General features: G+C 43.2%; 1 protein-coding gene across 1 annotated transcript; it reads left to right on the top strand.

Annotated features, from left to right (window-relative positions):
* The first annotated feature begins 331 nt into the window (after window positions 1-331).
* On the top strand, window positions 332-12,830 carry LOC123076253 (uncharacterized). The gene is made up of 6 exons (XM_044498607.1): window positions 332-433; window positions 969-1,007; window positions 11,327-11,358; window positions 11,791-11,987; window positions 12,071-12,294; window positions 12,771-12,830. The coding sequence occupies exons 1-6, from the start codon at window positions 332-334 to the stop codon at window positions 12,816-12,818; spliced, it is 642 nt and encodes a 213-aa protein (XP_044354542.1). The 3' UTR covers window positions 12,819-12,830.
* The last annotated feature ends 1,085 nt before the right edge of the window (window positions 12,831-13,915 follow it).

The raw sequence follows: 13,915 nt of genomic DNA, 5'->3' as shown, positions 1-13,915 counted from the left end.
GATGTGAAAGTCACCAGCGAGCATCTCGCCCAACTTGAGGGTGCTCAGATTATGGCCGAAGAGAGGCTCAAAGCCATAGAGGATGCACAGGGTGTTGCGAACACACAACTAAAGGACATCTTGTCACGTCTGGATGAGTAGCGGACTGCACCCCCCCCCCCCCCCCCCCCCCCCGTTAACAACAACGTTGATCCTCGCAACTCCACGGGTGGCGCCGCTATTTCACGAGCTCGGCGTGTGCCCATGGGTCATCCACAACACCCAGCTACTACCACTGATGCCACCACCATAAACCAGCACCAACGCATTCCACCCCGTGGCAACGACGAATATGGGGATAACTATGCGGATTATTCCAGTGACACCAAGGACGACCAAGCGGTCGACCACCACGATGACCGTGCTCATCAACAACTGCGTTTCAATCGTCAAGGTATGGCACGAGGTCCACCCAGGTATGACGTTCAAGATTATGACCACTCTAGTGCTAAAATTAAATTTACTATGCCTGCTTTCAACGGTAAATATAATCCAGATGTTTATCTTGATTGGGAACTTTCTGTTGAACAAAAGTTTGCATGTCATGATGTTCCCGAGAACCAAAAGTGAGGGCAGCCACTAGTGAATTTACAAAATTTGCTTCTATTTGGTGGAGTGAGTATTGCCGTGTTAATGAGAACAATATACCTGCTACTTGGGATGCTTTAAAACGAGCTATGCGACAAAATTATGTTCCTTCATATTATGCTCGTGATAAGCTCAATGAATTGCAACGTTTAAAATAGGGTAGTAGTTCTGTAGAAGATTATTATCAAGAATTGCAAACTGGCTTAGTGCGATGTGAATAGTTGAAACGGAAGATGCTATGGTGGCTAGATTTTTAGGTGGTTTGAATCGTGATATTCAGGATATATTGGACTATAAGGAGTACAATTCTATTACTCATTTGTTTCATTTTGCTTGTAAAGCTGAAAGGGAAGTACAGGGACGATACAACAAGGGATGAGGTAACTTTTCTGCAGCTCGTCACTTATCATGGACACACTCTCTAACTATCCCACCCACTACCGAGGCAACACCGCATATCTCGAACAATGGTGCACTCCCAACAAGTTCAAAATCAGCTCCACAATCCTCTGCGGCGTCGAGAGCAATTTCTCAAGCACCCACCACTTTGTCTGGACGCACAAGGGACATGAAGTGTCATATATGCAAAGGTGGCGGGCACTTGATGAAGGACTGCCCAAATAAATGTACTTTCATTGTGCGAGAAGATGGTGAGTGATTTGGATGAAGAGACGCAAGCCATGCTTGCTACTAATCATGCAGGTGACACGGAGGAGCAAGTGGAGATACATATTAATGCTGATATGGCGGATAAATTCCCAAGCCTTGTAACTATGCGAGTACTTAGTGCTCAGGTGGGGCAGGCTGAGATGCCACAACGCCATAATCTTTTTCAAACTAAGTTTGTTGTCAAAGGGCATGTTGTTCGTGTGATAATCGATGGTGGAAGCTGCAGTAATTTGGCGACTATGGAGATGGTCGAGAAACTTTGCCTCACCACTACACGACACCCCCATCCATATTACATCCAATGGTTCAACGATTGTGGTAAGTTGAAGGTAACACGTCGTGTCAGGGTCCATTTTACACTTGGTTCGTAGCATGATTTTGTTGACTGTGATGTCGTTCCTATGCAAGCTTGTTCTTTATTGTTAGGTCGACCTTGGCAATATGATAATAGTGTCACCCATCATGGTAGAAAAAATTCGTATACTCTCGTGTTTGAAGGAAAAACCATTTACTTGCTTCCCATGACCCCCGAAGAAATAATAAATGATGAGATAGCTAAATCATCGGATCGTACTACCTACACTATGCTTGCCATCAATTCTGAATTTTTTCCATTAAATGTCCCAACTTGTGCTGTGGATTTACCGTGTGCCCAAATAGTTAATTTGCGTCCATACCATTCATATATAGACTATGTGTGGGAAGAAATTTGTCATGATATTCATAGTGGCGTTATTACAAAATTATCACACCCTTATGCGCTAATGCCTTTGGAACAGCCTATATGTGTTGATGAGGACATCAATACCATTGTTACACCCACAACCCCTGCTACTATACATACTGGACTGATTACTAGAGCTCGCGCACGCCAATTAAATTACCAGGTAATTTCGTTTCTTGGTAATGATTCTAATGTTCATGATAATATGATGCTGCCTAAATTGGATACATTTGTTTTGCTTACAAATGAAGGGCCTAGCTTGGAGAAGGATGAACATTGGAGCAAGAACAAGCATGGACTTGATGGCATGCGCAAGGGAGACAAGAACAGAGTTTCAAGTGATGATTTCAGGACTTTGAAGCCACCATAATGAGTGCATGAAGCCTCGGACGAAATATACAAGATGCCACTTCATAATTTTTGTCCAGAGGCTATTCTAGGTGTTGTGTCACCTTATTTTTGGGCCAGGCCCATGTAATTTCGAAATACTTCAATTTTGGTTGTTTTTAGAGTCCGTATGTGTGGGGAAACAAGAGTTAGGGTGGGTTTCGGACCCCTCTTCCAAGGACCACGAAATTCCCCCCCTCTTCCTCCATACATACAGCCCCTAGGGCATCGTTTAGACTTTGGGTTTTGTTTAGATCAAAAGTTTGCCATAGTTGCAACTTCGCGTACTTCGTTTGTGTTCAACGACCAGACCAAGACGTCACAGAACCCCACCTTCATTAACAAAGCTTTCCTCTTATATTCGCAATATCCAGATTGCAATCTTAGTTTCTTGCTTGTTCTTCGTTTGCTCGCAGGAAACAGGCCCTCGTGGTCAGGTTGATCGTGCTCCGGCGTGGTCAATAACCCTCGGAAGTTGGTTTAGCGATTGCTAAGGCGCGACGTCTCGCACGTTCGTAGTCGGATCGTCAAGGTCGACTCCCACAGAAAACGATAGCCACCATCTCATCAAAACATCGGGACACCTTTGCCTCTATTAAGTGGTATCCGATTTTCAGGTTGCTCGGTGAGATTTTACAGTTTTTTGTAGTTTAGATCGAGTCTGTTCTTCATACCTACGGTCCACGAAAAAGCCACAAAAAATTAGGGTTAGTTCATCATATCCGAACCAATCTGAGCCTTTGCATAATCTTTTTAGGGTTTTTGCTTTGTTGAATTTGCGGTTGCATCGTCGTGTCAAGTTGCTGGTCTTAGAGTCTAGTCTTTTAGAGTTTCGAGTTCTGGTCATAAGTTCTCACGCCGCCGCCGCACCATCATCATCGCCCCTGCCAGCTACCACCACCGCTTATCCGCCACCGCTCTGAATCCGTATCCATATACCACCACCAATCCGTATCCATATACCACCACCGCTACCATATACCACCACCGCTGCCATATCCTACCACCATATATCCACCACCAATCCGAGTTCTTTTCATATTAGGTTTGTTTTCAAGATCCATCTTTTTTTCCGTTTCGTGTTTCCTTGCCTGAGTAGGTCTCAAAAAAAAAGTCTGGAGACCCCCGGGAAGTTTTTAGGCCAAAATTTTGGCGACCGAATTTTTTCCCTATCCTATTTTTAGGCTTTTCTGAGTCTTTTGAGCCACGTGCCATCATAGTGATTTTTTGTCGCACTTTTTCGTCGTCGCTGCCCTGATTTCCGAAAAAAAGTCAAAAAAATTCATGCCCATCCTGTCAGTTTGACCTGGGAAGAGTTTTGAGACACTCGCCATTATAGTGATTTTTCGCAAAAAAAAGGAGCACAAAAAAAAAGGAGAGCGAAAAAAAATTCTAGAGTGTGCTTTTCCCTTGTTTACGTGCAGCGCCGTGATTTTGTTAGTGTTCTAGGCTCGCGTCTCTAGCACGGTCTAGCCTAGGACCAGCACAGTACCATCGTTGAGCGTTTATTCAACTTTGCATCTCTGAATTGATTATTGCTGACCCTTTTTGCTACCATATTATAAGCCTTCCCAGCTCCACATACATCTACGTCGTGTGTTTGACTCTCCCTGGTAATCGCTCTATCCAAGCTTTGAGAGTTTTGACTACAACGGTTGCCGATCACCGCCTGCTGCTGGGTAAGAACTGGTAAGAATTTGAGATTTGCTTGACGGATTTGTGACACCCACCACCACCACTTGTTAGTAGTCTGTAGGATCATATTCTTGTGTGTTTCTATTGCTGCTAAGCATGCCAGGATCACAAGCCGACGAGATTGACTGGGAGAACTTAACGAACAAGGAGCTTCATGATAAGTTTCAGCAAATGATGACTGAACAGGTGCAAGATGTGCTGAACAATTTTGAAGAGGCCATGGAGAAGATCACTGGACTTGAGAAGACGTTCGAAACAAAGCTCGATAATAGATTTAATGAACTGCTTGCGCGTCTTCCACCACCGGCTGCACCTGCCGCACCTCTGCAACAACAACAACAACTACCTCCACGTCGCGAAACAGCCCTCCGCCGAGCGAGCCGTGTCCTTCTTCAGCCTGGCCAAACTGTTGGTGCTGCTGTTGATACTTCTGTGGCTCCTGCTGCTGATGCGGAGGATGATTATGCGGGAGATTACGAGGATGAGGTTGATCAAAATAAGAACTACGTGCAACCACCAGCACCACAACCACCAGGTCGTCCACATGCAAATAATGGCAATGTTAGGGCTCCCCCTCAGGTACGAGATCATGACCATCTCCCTAAACTGAAATTGAATATTCCACCATTTGAGGGTAGATATGTTCCTGATATATATCTTACTTGGGAGTTAGAAACTGAACAACGATTTACATGTTTACAATATCCTGAGGAGAGACGTGTTCCTGCTGCTGTTTGTGCTTTCACTAGCTTTGCATGTCTTTGGTGGTCTGAACATTGTAGATTATATCCTGTTCCAGCTACTTGGGCTGCTTTGAAAACTGCTATGCATACTCATTGGGTTCCACCATATTATCAACGTGAATTAATTCAAAAATTGCAGCGTTTAAGACAAGGAAAAAATTATGTAGAAGAATATTATCAGGAATTACAAACTGGCATGATTAGATGTGGTATTGTTGAGGAGAATGAAGCTATGCTTGCATGTTTTATGGGTGGATTAAATAGAGAGATTCAGACCATTCTAGAGTATATGGAGTATAATAATATCACTCATTTATTCCATCTTGCTTGTAAAGCTGAATGTGAAGTGCAGGATTGACAGGCATTGGCGCGAACTAACTTTTCTGCAGGTCGATCTTCATCATGGACACCACGTTTATCCTCTACTTCCACTCCACCATCACCTCCATCAGGTGCCACCTCCAGCCGTGATACAAGAAAGCAGGCACAACCACCACTCTCTGCTAAGAGCACACCTTCGGGCCTGCGCAGAGCTCTTCTTCTTCCATGGCGTCAACAGGGCACACAAGTGATATTATTTGTCGTCGTTGTAAGGGAAGAGGACATTTTGCGAGAGAATGCAAATCTCAGCGTGTGATGATTGCTACTGAGGATGGTGGGTATGAGTCCGCTAGTGACTATGATGAGGAGACTTTGGCTCTTATTACACATGAAGAACACGGTGGAGATGATTCTGATCATGAGACACAATACATGGCTGCTGAAGATGCTGACAGGTATGAATGTTTAGTTGCTCAACGTGTTTTGAGTGTGCAGGTTACACAAGCTGAGCAAAATTAGAGGCATAATTTGTTCCATACAAAGGGAGTTGTGAAGGAACGTTCTATTCGCGTCATCATAGATGGAGGGAGCTACAACAACTTGGCTAGCATGGAGATGGTGGAGAAGCTATCTCTCACCATAAGACCACATCCACATCCTTACTACATCCAATGGTTCAACAACAGCGGCAAGGTTAAGGTAACACGTACTGTTCGTGTGCATTTTAGTATCTCTACATATGCTGATTATGTTGATTGTGATGTGGTACATATGCAAGCATGTTCCTTATTACTTGGTAGACCATGGCAATTTGATAAAAAAATTCTCCAAAGTTGATTTGCGTAGTGGATACCATCAAATTCATATGAAATTGGGAGATGAATGGAAAACAGCATTTAAAACTAAGTTTGGTTTATATGAGTGGTTAGTCATGCCTTTTGGGTTAACTAATGCACCTAGTACTTTCATGAGACTAATGAACGAAGTTTTACGTGCTTTCATTGGACGATTTGTGGTAGTCTATTTTGATGATATACTGATTTATAGCAAATCTTTGGAAGAACATTTGGAACATTTACGTGTTGTTTTTATTACTCTACGTGATGCACGTTTGTTTGGTAACCTTGGGAAGTGCACCTTTTGCACCAACCGAGTATCTTTTCTTGGCTATGTTGTTACTCCACAGGGAATTAAAGTTGATAAAGCCAAGATTGAAGCTATTGAGAGTTGGCCGCAGCCCAAAACGGTCACACAAGTGAGGAGTTTCCTTGGACTCGCTGGTTTCTATAGGCGTTTTGTGAGATATTTTAGCACCATTGCTGCACCTCTCAATGAGCTTACAAAGAAGGACGTGCCTTTTGTTTGGGGTACAGCACAGGAAGTAGCCTTCACGATATTGAAAGATAAGCTGACACATGCTCCTTTACTCCAACTTCCTGATTTTAATAAGACTTTTGAGCTTGAATGTGATGCTAGTGGAATTGGATTAGGAGGTGTGTTATTACAAGAGGGCAAACCTGTTGCATACTTTTCTGAAAAATTGAGTGGGCCTAGTCTGAACTATTCTATTTATGATAAAGAATTATATTCTCTTGTTCGGACCTTAGAAACATGGCAACATTATTTATGGCCCAAAGAATTTGTTATACATTCTGATCATGAATCTTTGAAACACATTAAAAGTCAAGCAAAACTGAACCGTAGACATGCTAAATGGGTTGAATTCATTGAGACTTTCCCTTATGTCATTAAACACAAGAAGGGTAAAGAAAATGTTATTGCTGATGCATTGTCTCGTCGTTATACTATGCTTTCACAACTTGACTTTAAAATATTTGGTTTGGAGACCATCAAAAATCAATATGTGCATGATGCTGAATTTAAAGATGTATTGCAGAATTGTAAAGAAGGTAGAACATGGAACAAGTTCGTCGTTAACGATGGATTTGTGTTTCGTGCTAACAAGCTATGCATTCCAGCTAGCTCCGTTCGTCTTTTGTTGTTGCAGGAGGCGCATGGAGGAGGACTAATGGGACACTTTGGCGTGAAGAAGACGGAGGATATACTTGCTACACATTTCTTCTGGCCAAAGATGAGACGGGATGTTGAGCGTTTTGTTACTCGCTGCACTACATGTCAAAAAGCGAAGTCACGACTCAATCCTCATGGTTCATATATGCCTTTGCCTGTACCTAGTGTTCCTTGGGGGGATATATCTATGGACTTTGTTTTAGGTTTACCTCGAACAAAGAAGGGGAGGGATAGCATATTTGTTGTCGTGGATAGGTTCTCGAAAATGGCACACTTTATACCATGTCATAAAAGCGATGATGTTGTTAATGTTGCTGATTTGTTCTTTCGTGAAATTATTCGCTTGCATGGTGTGCCAAATACTATTGTTTCAGATCGTGATACTAAAGTTCTTAGCCACTTTTGGAGATGTTTATGGGCTAAGTTGGGGACTAAACTGCTTTTTAGTACTACTTGTTACCCCCAAATTGATGGTCAAACTGAAGTAGTCAATAGAACATTGTCTACTATGCTTAGGGTTGTTTTGAAGAATAATAAGAAAATGTGGGAAGAATGCTTGCCTCATATTGAATTTGCTTATAATCGTTCGTTGCATTCTACTACTAAGATGTGCCCTTTTGAAATTGTGTATGGTTTCCTACCTCGTGCACCCATTGATTTGTTGCCTCTTCCATCTTCGGAGAAGGTTAATTTTGATGCTAAACAACGTGCTGAATTGATCTTAAAAATGCATGAGTTAACTAAGGAAAACATTGAGCGTATGAATGCTAAATATAAACTTGCTGGAGATAAGGGTAGAAAACATGTTGTCTTTGCACCAGGAGATCTTGTTTGGTTACATTTGCGTAAGGATATGTTTCCTAATTTGCGCAAATCAAAGCTAATGCCACGTGCTGATGGTCCTTTTAAGGTGTTAGAGAAAATAAATGATAATGCATATAAACTTGAGCTGCCTGCAGATTTTGGGGTTAGTCCCACTTTTAATATTGCAGATTTGAAGCCTTATTTGGGTGAGGAAGATAAGCTTCTGTCGAGGAAGACTTCATTTCAAGAAGGGGAGGATGATGAGGACATCAATACCATTGTTACACCCACAACCCCTGCTACTATACATACTGGACCGATTACTAGAGCTCGCGCATGCCAATTAAATTACCAGGTACTTTCATTTCTTGGTAATGATTCTAATGTTCATGATAATATGATGCTGCCTAAATTGGATACATTTGTTTTGCTTATAAATGAAGGGCCTAGCTTGGAGAAGGATGGACATTGGAGCAAGAACAAGCATGGACTTGATGGCATGCGCAAGGGAGACAAGAACAGAGTTTCAAGTGATGATTTCAGGACTTTGAAGCCACCATAATGAGTGCATGAAGCCTTGGACGAAATATACAAGATGCCACTTCATAATTTTCGTCCAGAGGCTATTCTAGGTGCTGCGTCACCTTAATTTTGGGCCAGGCCCATGTAATTTCGAAATACTTTAATTTAGGCTGTTTTTAGAGTCCGTATGTGTGGGGAAACAAGAGTTAGGTTGGGTTTCGGACCCCCCCTCCAAGGACCACGAAATTCCCCCTCTTCCTCCATATATTCAGCCCCTAGGGCATCGTTTAGACTTTGGGTTTTGTTTAGATCAAAAGTTCACCATAGTTGCAACTTCGCGTACTTCGTTTGTGTTCAACGACCAGACCAAGACGTCACAGAACCCCACCTTCATTAATAAAGCTTTCCTCATATATTCGCAATATCCAGATTGCAATCTTAGTTTCTTGCTTGTTCTTCGTTTGCTCGCAGGAAACAGGCCCTCGTGGTCAGGTTGATCGTACTCCGGTGTGGTCAATAACCCTCGGAAGTTGGTTTAGCGATTGCTAAGGCGCGACGTTTCGCACGTTCGTAGTCGGATCGTCAAGGTCGACTCCCACAGAAAAGGATAGCCACCATCTCATCGAAACATCGGGACACCTTTGCCTCTATCATGTGTTGCATCTATTTTTGCTTTGCTCTATGATGTGTTCCAGATAAATAAAAGTCGAGGACGGCTTTGTTTTCAAGAAAAAGGGGGCTGATGTGGACATACATACCGTAAATACATCTACAAATATTACACGAGACATCATTGACATAGTTGCACCTGGACCTATGACTAGAGCATGTGCGAGACAAATAAATGATTAGGTATTGTCGCTCCTTTGTACTTATTATTTAACTAACGAGAATACGATGTTACACTCATGTGTCAATTTTCTTGTACTCAAGAGAGAAAGTGATAAAGAGTTAGAAGATGAAAATCATTCCGTGCTAAATCTACAAGCAGCCGTGCTAATTGCATGCATGGGCTCAACCGAGCCATCCATCATGCATGCTACATCTACAACTAAAAAGTGCAAGAGAGGCAAAGTAGGATTAGATTTCATGGACCAAAATAGGCCACGTGTCCCTGGACTTTTTGGCTGCTTCGGAAGCACACGCAAGCCCATCGCATCAATTGGATTCGACCTTACCTGAAGGAGTCCACATTGGACACGACAGCGCGCAGTACCGACCGTCAACGACAGTGCCATATTCAATAAATAGTTAGCGTCTGTTAGGGTTTAGACTCGGGTTTTGTTTACAGAAGTTTAGCTATTGCTACTTTTATTTGTCTTCACTTGTAGCGGCTAGTGCGACCGTCAAGACATCCTATCGGAACCCCAATTTTTAAGATTTATTCATCTAGCATATCCGCAATTTTTAGATTGCTCGACTATTATTTTCTTGCATGTTCTTCGATTTGCTTGCAGGAAAAATCCTTCGTAGATAGGTCGATCGCGTCGTTGGCTCAGTCGATAACACCGTGGAGTTGGTTCAGTGATTGCCATGGATATCAGTCGTATACGGTTCTCCCTGTACGGTTGGTAGCCGAATCGTGAGGGTCAAGTCCCACAAAAAATCATAGTTATCCTCTCTCATCGAAAGATCGGGCCCCAGTTCACATCAAGATAATATGGACACGCCCTCTACAGATATAACCACAGTTGATATGCGTGAAGAGAATTATCAGGTGAATTCTAATAAAAATTATAATGTTTGTTATTTTGTTATCCGAAATAGAAATACAACATAATATATTATTATATGCAGAATTACAGAAGACATGCACAAACCTCTAGTCAAGATGCGAAGACTAATTTTCCACACATATGTGTGAGGATTAATTATTCGAAGGAATCAGACAAGACCAACAAACATGCATATGTTTCAAGTTCCAAATCCAAGAGATGCTCATGTTGTGCAATGCAACATATAAAGACGTGTGCATGCGCTGGTGCATATGCATGCATTTACATGCATGTGCGTCCAGGAGATGGGCCAAGCCCTTACATGTGGCGTAGGAGAGGACAAAGGACTGGGCCAAGTTGGGCTGGTGCTACGCCACGCCATATCATCCACGCGAGGGAGTTGCAGTGGCCGTCGGTGTTCACTTTAATAATTAGCCAGTTTAAGTTAGAGTTTAGATTGGAGTATTATTGTATTGTCTAGCCATCGCTACAATTCGCATCTACGAGACGTGTAGGGCTACCGCCTTGTCAGATCCATAGTGGAACCCCAACTTTTCATCTAGTTCGTGTGCTCAGTTTATTATCCCCAATTTCAGTTGCAATTCACCTTTGTTCTTGTCGGTTCTTCAGTTGCTTGCAGGAAATCGAACCTCGCTGTTCAGGTTGATCGTGCCTATGGCAAGGTCAATAACCATCGGAGATTGGTTTAGCAATTGTCGAGGCATATCGTCGGGTACGGTATAGCCGGATGGTCAAGGTCAAAATCCACCAAATCGATAATTATTCCCACTCTCATCGAAAGATCGGGCCGTCGACACATCAGTTTTTTAACCGAGGCAGCGGCTTGCGGTTTTCTGGTCCAGAAGGCGGAGTCAGTCTGCATAAGTGTATAAAGAGATTTAAACGAGGTATAACTGTAACATCCCAATTTTCCTAAATTAGGATGTTATTAGATCATTCATATGCATATCATATTTTATTGCATTATTTGCTTTTCTGCAATATTTAAATCATTAACTAAAGGCAGTTTATTGGAGTGGAGATAACATGACTTCTCCCCTGTTATTTAAAATGTTCATAATGTGCAGAATATTAATTCCAGTTTATCTGATATGTTCTGGTATTTTTATTATTCTCCAAAATATTTTATTTTACTGTTTTGTTGCTGTTTTGTGTGGCCTATTGCATAAAAACTATTTCCGAAAATTGCATTAGTGTTGGAACTAGTGTTCCTGTAGTTTATAGCTGTAGGGCTATTTTGACTGTGTGTCTAGGTATTTTTATTTAGAATTTATATTGTGTATTTTATTTTATTTATTTTGTTCTGCTGCTGTCTTTATTAAAAAAAGGAAGAAGAAGCGAGCCGCCCGCACCGCCAGCCCAGCTCCCGTCGCCCATTGCCTAAAAAAAGCTCCCGTCGCCCGCAGCCCACCTTTCCAGCGAAGCGGTTTGCACCGCGCCGCTGCGCCCGAACCGCGCCCAAAACTTGACTCGCTGCCTCTCTCGCTGACCATGGACCCCGCACCTATCTCCTTCCTCCGGTCGGACGCAGGCCGAGCCGAGCCTGGATCAATCTACGCCCCTATTCGATCTCGTGCTCCTCAGGGACACCGTACGTGGGCAAGACTCCGCGAGGAACGTCGCACCCTTTCTCCCGATTCTTCCGCTCGTCGCACGCCTCGGTTAGGGCAGAACCGATCTCGCCCGGAGCTCCGCTGCCGCCGCTGTTCGCCGGTCGTTTCCGCCGCCGTAAGAACGACTCCGGCCACACCTGTCACTCCCCTCGGACCCCCTCTCAACGCCGCACTCTTCTGACATCTTCTCGTGGCCAGAATCGCAGCAGCACGAGAGGGACGAGCCCGTCCGACTTCACCGAGCAGCCACGGGTTACGTGGTCGCCACCGCCCGCAGAGGACGTCCCGCCACCGTTGAACACCACCACCACCTCCGCCGCTCACCGCCGCACACATACGTCGCTTCACCTTCGCCGGAGACTCGCCGGAGAAGCGCCGCCGCCGACATCCGAGCCGCCGCCGCCGTTTTCCCCCATTCGCTGGTGAGCACGTGCGAACAGCCCACCTGGGCCAATCCCGCACTGCCATGTCGCAATTTTCTACCGGAACCGCACAGGAACCAGCCCAGGAGTTTTCTGCTGTTTTTGCCTTTTCAGTTTTTTCACTAAACTTCATCTAGCTATATCTCTTAGTCTATAACTCCAAATTAGATAACTTTTTTCCCCTGTGAATTCACAAAAATCAGCACTTTGTCACAATACCAACTTTGCACATGTTTGCACTTTTCAAATTTGAATTTGTTCGAATTTGAATCAAACCTTCCGGAGGCCATAACTCTCAAACCGTTTGTCGGTTTTAAGTGTTTCTTTTTGCATTGTGATCGTAGTGCAATTTAGGTGATTTGTGAATGCTTTTATGCTACTGTTATTTGTATTTTAAAATGGTTTTCTTGCTGTTGGTTTTATTTGGTTCTATTGGAAGTTTCAATGATTGATTGTTGATTGTGTGAAATGTGTAGATTGTGCGGAGTGCGACGCGAGCTATTGTCAGGAGTGTGACTTTTTGAACCAGAACCAAGGCAAGTTACATGTTGATCATCCTTTACCTATTGTTTTCTATGCATGTAGTTATATCACACTATGAATATATGCATGTATAGGAGTATTATATATTTTGGCTATAAAGGAGGAAGGCGTGGAGGAGGGGCAAGGCCAGGGGAGAGAGTTCAAGTCGGTCACGGCGGCGGCCGGCGACGCGTGCGGGAGCTGGGCTCCGGCTCGGCTTGGGGGAGAAGAACCCGACAGGTGGGTCCCACCTGTCGGTGACAGCAGCAGTTCAGGCGAGCGGGTGTGGGCGAGCTAGCGCAGGCGGCTGGGCTGGCCTGGCCTGGCTCGGTGTGCTGGTTGGCCCAATTCGGCAGGCTCCTTCTCTTTTTTAAACAAAACAAAATAAAACGTTCAAAACCTCGAAACAAAAATAAAAAGAGTGCTAAAAAATACCAGAAAAATTCTCATAATTATATGGCCTTATTATTGACCTAGTGAACATTTTTCTGGCCTAAAATGCAAGTTTTGAAAATACCTTTTTAGTACTAATAAACTCCGCAATAAAAATAAAAAAGCTTGCAAATAAAATCAAATAAAATATATTTTGACTCAAAATGCAATTTCCAATATTTCTATTCTGTTTTTAAAGAAGCCATGTTATCTTCTCTCATTATTTTATTTATTTTAAAAATATTGGAACTGAAATTGACAAAATTTGTTTGATCCAAACCCACTTGGAAAGAAATGAAAATGTGGGTCTTTTTGGGAAACTTCCAACTCTCTCATTTTGGTCCTTGAGTTGCTTAAAGTCCCTTTGTGACGCCCCGATTCAATCGTACACTAATCATACACGCAAATGTGTACGATCAAGATCGAGGACTCACGGGAAGATATCACAACACAACTCTAGACACAAATTAAAATAAAACAAGCTTTATATTACAAGCCAGGGGCCTCGAAGGCTCGAATACATAAGCTTGAAAACACAAGAGTCAGCGGAAGCAATAATATGTGAGTACAGACATAAGTTAAACAAAATTGCCTTAAGAAGGCTAGCACAAAAGTAGCAACGATCGAAAAGGCAAGGCCTCCTGCTTGGGACCTCCTAACTACTCCT

This window comes from Triticum aestivum, chromosome 3D, assembly GCF_018294505.1.
Source record: "Triticum aestivum cultivar Chinese Spring chromosome 3D, IWGSC CS RefSeq v2.1, whole genome shotgun sequence".
NCBI classification, from domain to species: Eukaryota; Viridiplantae; Streptophyta; class Magnoliopsida; order Poales; family Poaceae; genus Triticum; species Triticum aestivum.
The sequence above is the reverse complement of the archived record's forward strand: the minus strand, read 5'-3'. Positions and strand labels throughout refer to the sequence as shown.